This window comes from Mus caroli, unplaced genomic scaffold (assembly GCF_978045245.1).
Source record: "Mus caroli unplaced genomic scaffold, Mus_caroli_1 scaffold_10, whole genome shotgun sequence".
Lineage (NCBI taxonomy): Eukaryota > Metazoa > Chordata > Mammalia > Rodentia > Muridae > Mus > Mus caroli.
Genome location: NW_028227265.1, coordinates 17,419,180 through 17,425,721, shown reverse-complemented (window position 1 = coordinate 17,425,721; position 6,542 = coordinate 17,419,180). Strand labels below are relative to the sequence as shown.

General features: G+C 44.4%; 1 protein-coding gene across 1 annotated transcript; it reads right to left on the bottom strand.

Annotated features, from left to right (window-relative positions):
• Nucleotides 1-206: 206 nt before the first annotated feature.
• On the bottom strand, nt 207-2,457 carry Duxb (double homeobox B). The gene is made up of 2 exons (XM_085844248.1): nt 2,335-2,457; nt 207-731 (listed from the first exon to the last, which is right to left on the bottom strand). Exons 1-2 carry the CDS (start codon nt 2,455-2,457, stop codon nt 207-209), a joined length of 648 nt encoding a protein of 215 aa, XP_085700374.1.
• Nucleotides 2,458-6,542: the final 4,085 nt, after the last annotated feature.

Here is a 6,542-nt window from a genome sequence, read left to right as displayed (position 1 = left end):
GGTTATGTGTATTCAATGATGATGATAATAATAATAATAAAGTCCACACAAACACACGTGCACAAATGTCTATAGTAATAATCATAACTTCATTGTGGCACTAACACAAGTGTTCATCAGATACGGAGAGGATTCGCATAAGACATAAGACAATGAACCACAAGAGCTTAAGGCTTTGGTGAACCTCACGGGGATGACAGAACAAACTATGTCTCTTTCAGAGGGTTCCATCTTGCAAGCATATCCAGGCGGCCCTTGTCCCACCATTGCATAATATAAGCTACGTCGTGGATATGATCTGGGTCCTCGGAGTGTCTTTTCTCATGCTCTGCACCAGACTGAGAATAGAAAGGAGCCTGGCTATCTGAGAAATCCTGTCCTGCAACTGGCTGTTCCGGTGAGTGATTCCTGTAAGTCAGAGGGGCATCGGGGTTCTGTCTTTGCTGCACAGCTTCTGGGGTCTGCATGATCACAGGGCTTGGCAGTTGGCTCCCAAAGACCCCAGAGGGATCCCAAGGAACAAATGCCTGTGAGCTAAGAGGGGTAGGTAGGGATGTGTGGTCATCCCAGCAGGGATTAGAAGAAGGGAGACAACAGACTGGGGGAGTGACTCGGTTGAGGTACTGCCACTGAGTGGCTGGGGGTGTCCCCTCATTTGTGCCATGTCTTGATAAACTCATGGGCTCTTCTCTATGCTCAGGATTTAGGATCCATTGCTTCTCAAACCATGCCTGAGGAAAACAAGAGATAAACATCATAAAACAAGTGATAGGAGCTTGTTGCAAAATTCTATCCCATAAGCTTAGAAGTTCAACCAGGGCTATACAGAGAATCCCCATCTTGGAAAAACAACAACAACAACAACAGTGCTTTGTGTATATATTAGGGCTTCCAGTTTTGTGTTTTCATGGGATTCCTGTGTGTGGCTCTGCATCTCTGTGTTTCTTTGACTCTTCCTTTGGTTTGTGGATTCAGGTGGGAGGGGGAGGGGAGAGGAACTGGGAGGAGTTGGGGGAGGGGAAGAAGTCAGCATCTTCATCAGAGCAGCTGTGACTAATTTAGGAAAGTCACAAGATTGGGTCTGTTGGCTCTTGACATTCCTTCACAGGAGTGGGTAAAGAGTCAGGAGACCCTTACCCGAGACTCCAGCCACTCTTACCTGCGCCTCCAATCAGCTGTCTATAGTTCTGCCCTAACTGCACATGGCTTCAGGCAGCGATACGATTTATAACTTTTGGAAGTTAACTGCAGCTATGGCAAAGCTGTCAAGTCTAGGCCAGTTCCCAGGGATGCAACTGCTTTGGGGTCACCCACACTCTCTGCAAGTAAGCCCACGAAACTCACTGGATCCCCCAGATTGAACTTTGGTCTGTTGTTAGTGTAAACACATTGACAGAGGAAAGTTCAGAGGACACTAGCTCAGCTTCTCCTATCCTGTAAGCAGTCAGGCTACTGGCTGAAGTATGGCTAGAGGGGTAGACACATACAAATGGATACTTAACAAAAGATGAAAAGACCATATATTACTTTATGTGCATGTGAGCTTGTACGACGTATGTGTGTGCTATGAGCATGCTGGATGCATGGTAAGTCAGATATTGATGTCCACCATTGTTTGTTTTTTAGTCTCTAGATAGCCCTTGCTGCCCTTGAATGTACAGATCTTTCTGCCTCTGCCTTCCTGAGTGCTTGAAATTAAAGGCATATGCCATCATACTATGCTTAATGGGGACAATTTTGATTGTAAATTGTTTTGGTTGTCACTAAGGGGCTAGAGGATGTGGATGTGACCATGGACTACACTGGTAGATATTTGGTAGAGGACAGCTCTGCTGAAAAATATTCTACTGTGCACAAGAACTCTCAAAAGAAAGTTATCTGGGGCTGGAGCATTGGCAGCTAAGAGCACTGACTGTTCTTCAGAGGTCCTGAGTTCAATTCCCAGAAACCACATGATGGCTCACAACCATCCATAATGGGATCTGATGCCCTTTTTTGGTGTGTCTGAAGGCAGCAACAGTGCACTCACATATATATGTAAAATAAATAAATACAAAAACCCCAAAAAACCAAAAGTTATCTGGCCAGAGAGAGGGTAGTAGGGTAGGGTGGAGAAATATTAAATTACACATTTCCCAGCTTCCCTGCTTGTGACTCTGTATGGATGCATTTCAATTTCGAAAAGCCTTCCTTTGCTGGAATGCAACATTTACTGTTACAGTCCTTTGCCCTGTCTGGGTACACCCAAGATAGCCCAAAGCTCCAGTCTCATCCCTAGGGAGCGTGTCACTCACATACAACAGACTGACTCAGTGCCTCAGACATCCAACTTACTTGAGTTCTTGATTCCTCAAAGCCCATTTTCATAGCCATTTCTTTCCTGGCAGCGAGGTCAGGGCATCGGTTCTTCTTAGAGGCTTTCCTTGGGAAGCCCGCTTGACTTCGTTTGAAGGGCATTTGGTGTGGTTTGGCTTAAGACCACAGAAACAAAAAGGAGTTTTTCAGTCAGTTGCATGTTCATGCCAGAAAATAATGCTCTCGGCAGTTACTCTCTGAGTCTCCCTGGGCGGGAGGAAAGAAGGCTTCGTGGAATCTCTCTGTTCCAGGCAACCCAGGACCAATGTTTGGGATTTTTGTTGTTGTTTTGCTTCTTGAAATAAGGTCTTAACTTTGTAACTCTGGCTGGAACACACCACATGGACCAGACTAATGTTGAACTTACAGAGATGCAGGAGCACAGAGATTAAAGGCATGGGCCACTATGCTCCACAATTAATGTTTTCTTTGAAACTCTCCTGTCCAGAGCAAGCTCTAAAAGGCTCTTACATGGAGAAATCTTCAGGAGACTTAGATAACGGTCATTTCTACTCTCGGCAGGCAAGACTCTTGGCAATACCCGTGGACCAGTGAGTTAATACATTCAGACTGGTCTTGTTCCAAGATTTTTCTTTCTGTGGCTGCTAAACCAAGTCTAACTAGAAAAAGAAGCTGTAAGCTGGTCGTTTTTATTTCTGAGCCAGCAGAGATGGGACGGGACACCTCGAACTGTCTCTACTGTCACTATCACAAACAACAGAATGCTTTGTTGATTCCTTTGTTACCGGAGTCGAAATTGAACCTATTTTCTAATTTTCCCCATGTTTTGCTTTGGTAACTTCATACTTCTTAAACAAGCATCTTATGTAGTCTAGGCTGGCTGTGAACTCACCATGGAGCAGGGGTAGGACCTTGAACTTCTGATCTTCCTGCCTCTACTTCCCCAGTGCTAGGATGACAAGCATGTGCCACTAGGCCCAGTTTCTGCAGGGCTAGGGATGGAACCTGAGACTTTGTAGGCTTGGCAAGCACTCCACCAGCTGAGGCGAATTCCTGGCTTGATAACTTGATACTTTGGGAGAAGACTTAGGCTGTTAATGACAACCTAGAGATTATGATGAAAGGTTCTACCTTCTTCTCCGTGTTAATTTATCAAAAGTATTTTCAGCTGAGACGCCACAAGCACAGGTGAAACCTGGAGACTCAAATGCTGTGGCGGAGTCAGCCTTTCTCTCTCTATCGTTTCTTGAACTTAACGTCCTCACTGCTAGTTTAAGTACATGAAGGCCTCTGGTTCAAACCAGCTACCAGATATTCCCATAGGATGTCCTTTTTATTGTTGCAATTTGCGTAAGCCGTCTCTCGTACCCAGTATAGATACCTGGGATAAATATACCATCTCTCTTACATCATCCTGGACCAAAGCCATACACCCAATGGCTTATCCAAAACCATGTAGCTGACATAAAAATGGAACTCATATGATCAACACACACACACACACACACACACACACACACACACACACACACACGAAATTGTGAAAGAATAAGAAAATGTTTGAGCCGGGCGTGGTGGCACACGCCTTTAATCCCAGCACTCGGGAGGCAGAGGCAGGTGGATTTCTGAGTTCGAGGCCAGCCTGGTCTACAAAGTGAGTTCCAGGACAGCCAGGGCTACACAGAGAAACCCTGTCTCGAAAAACCAAAAAAAAAAAAAAAAAAAAAAAAAAAAAAGAAAATGTTTGAGTTGAGGCTGGAGGGATGGCTGAGCAGTTAACAGGGCTTGCTACTCAATCATGAGGACCAAAATTCAGAGCCTAGCACCTACATTGGGAGCTCACAAATGCCTGTGATTCCAGATTTAAGGGATCTAATGCCCTCTTCTTGCATCTGTGGGCACCCCTCCCCACTCACAGACACACACACACACATTTGCATATTGGTTTTCTAGGTCTATACATGTGTCCAAACTCATTCAACTGTACACTTCTGATCTTTGAATTTTCTGCCCGTAAATTAAGCCAAAAATAAATCGATCAAAACATCAACAAAACTACCCAAGCCCAGGCTCTGTCATGGTGCTGTCCTGAACTGATTTGTACAAACCAGCTAAAAAAATATAATTAGGACATTTGGGAAATCTCCATTGTGTTCAGGTAGGAGATAAAAACATATTGATCTGTAAATCCCACAGATAGCCAAGTAGAAAATATGCATCATATGAAGTAGTATGCATAGTGTGATCTTGTATCATTATAAATATAACACACATTTGTAGAGAAAGTGAGAGAATATTCTGCTATTACTGTAGTATTCTTCATACCATGAGAATGTCAATGCTTTGATTTTATATTTTTGCTTGTATTTATTTTCTGATCTCATACCATGCACAAGAACCATTTCTATTAATAAGTTTTTGTGAGCAACGTGAATATTGTCTAGGAAAACAGTACTTATTTATTTTTTTCCTGAAATTTATTTTAGTTACTTTTCTCATTTCTGCAACCAAATACTTATCAAGAAGCAACTCGCAGGAAAAGGATTTATTTTGGCTTACAGCTCAAAAAAACACGGTCTATTAGGGCAACAAAGGCATGGTGGTCCTAGAGTGAGGTGCCTGGACACATGGCATCCTCACTTAAGAGCGGAGAGAAGGGCTGGTGAGATGGCTCAGTGGGTAAGAGCACCCGACTGCTCTTCCGAAGGTCCAGAGTTCAAATCCCAGCAACCACATGGTGGCTCACAACCATCCGTAACAAGATCTGGCGCCCTCTCCTGGAGTGTCTGAAGACAGCTACAGTGTACGTGTACTTACATATAATAAATAAATAAATCTTTAAAAAAAAAAAAAGAGCGGAGAGAATAGGAAATGGAGGTCCCCAGGACCCGCCTCCTCCAGCAACTCCGCCCCCTAAAATTTTCACAACTTCCAGAACAGCAATATTAGCTGAGCCCTAAGTGTTCAAAACCCGAGCCCACAGGGGAGGGGGGTGGACTTCACAGTCAAACTGCAACACCTCTTCCCACGAATATTACATTCCTTTCCATGTTGGAACTGAATCTAAATGTACTGCGCACCACATTTAATAGCACACTAAGGCAATCTTTAGTAACCCCTTAGTAAGACCAGTGAGCTAGCTCAGCAGCTAAAGGTGCTAGCCATGAAAGACTGGCAGTCTGAACTCCACACCCAGGGACATGAAAAGACACACACACACACACACACACACCTTTTTAAAAAACTTAAACCAAAACTCAGTATTTTCCCTCAAAACCATAGTTTCCCCCCTGAATGATGTTACCATTCCCATCTGACATATTCTTTTCCAAAAGATTTGAAATTACGTGTTAATTAAGGGTATTGGCCCGTGCACCTGTGCAGGTGCTTATGACACCAAAAGAGAATGTCTCGAGCTGGGCGTGGTGGCGCACGCCTTTAATCCCAGCACTTGAGAGGCAGAGGCAGGCGGATTTCTGACTTCGAGGCCAGCCTGGTCTACAGAGTGAGTTCCAGGACAGTCAGGGCTACATAGAGAAACCCTGTCTCGGAAAACAAAGACGACGACAACATCAACAACAACAACAACAACAACAAAGAAAAGAAAAGAAAGAAAAAGAAAAGAGTGGAAAACAGGGTGGATCAGGCAATCACTTGGAAATCCTGTGACAAATGTAACTTCAGAAGCCATCAAAATATATAGCTATTGTTAAGATACCTGAGTTCAATCCCTGGGACCCACACGATGGAAGGCGAGAACTGGTTCCTGTCCATTTTCTTCTGACTTCCATGTGTATGCCCCTCCGACCCACACACATCTGAACATAATTAAGAACAGGACTTAGAGCCAGGGAAGGTGGCACACACCTTTAGTCCCAGCGCTAGAGAGGCAGAGGCTCGGAAGACAGTGAATTCCACGATAGCTAGGGCTGTATAGAAAGATTTTGTTTTAAATTTACAAAAGAGAACAGAGCTGTTCCTGTCTAAAAGAACCTCAGGGACAAAAATGGAGAAGAAGAGACTGAGGGAAAGGAGGTCCAGTGATTGGCCCAAACTGGGATCCAGCTCAAGGGGAGGCTCCAAGGCCTGACACTATTACTGATGCTATGGTGTGCTTATAGACAGGAGCCTAGCATGGCTGCCCTCTGAGAGGCCCAACAAGCAGCTGAACAAGTCAGACAGATATTTACACCCAACCAACGGATAGAAGCCAGGGACCCCTGTGA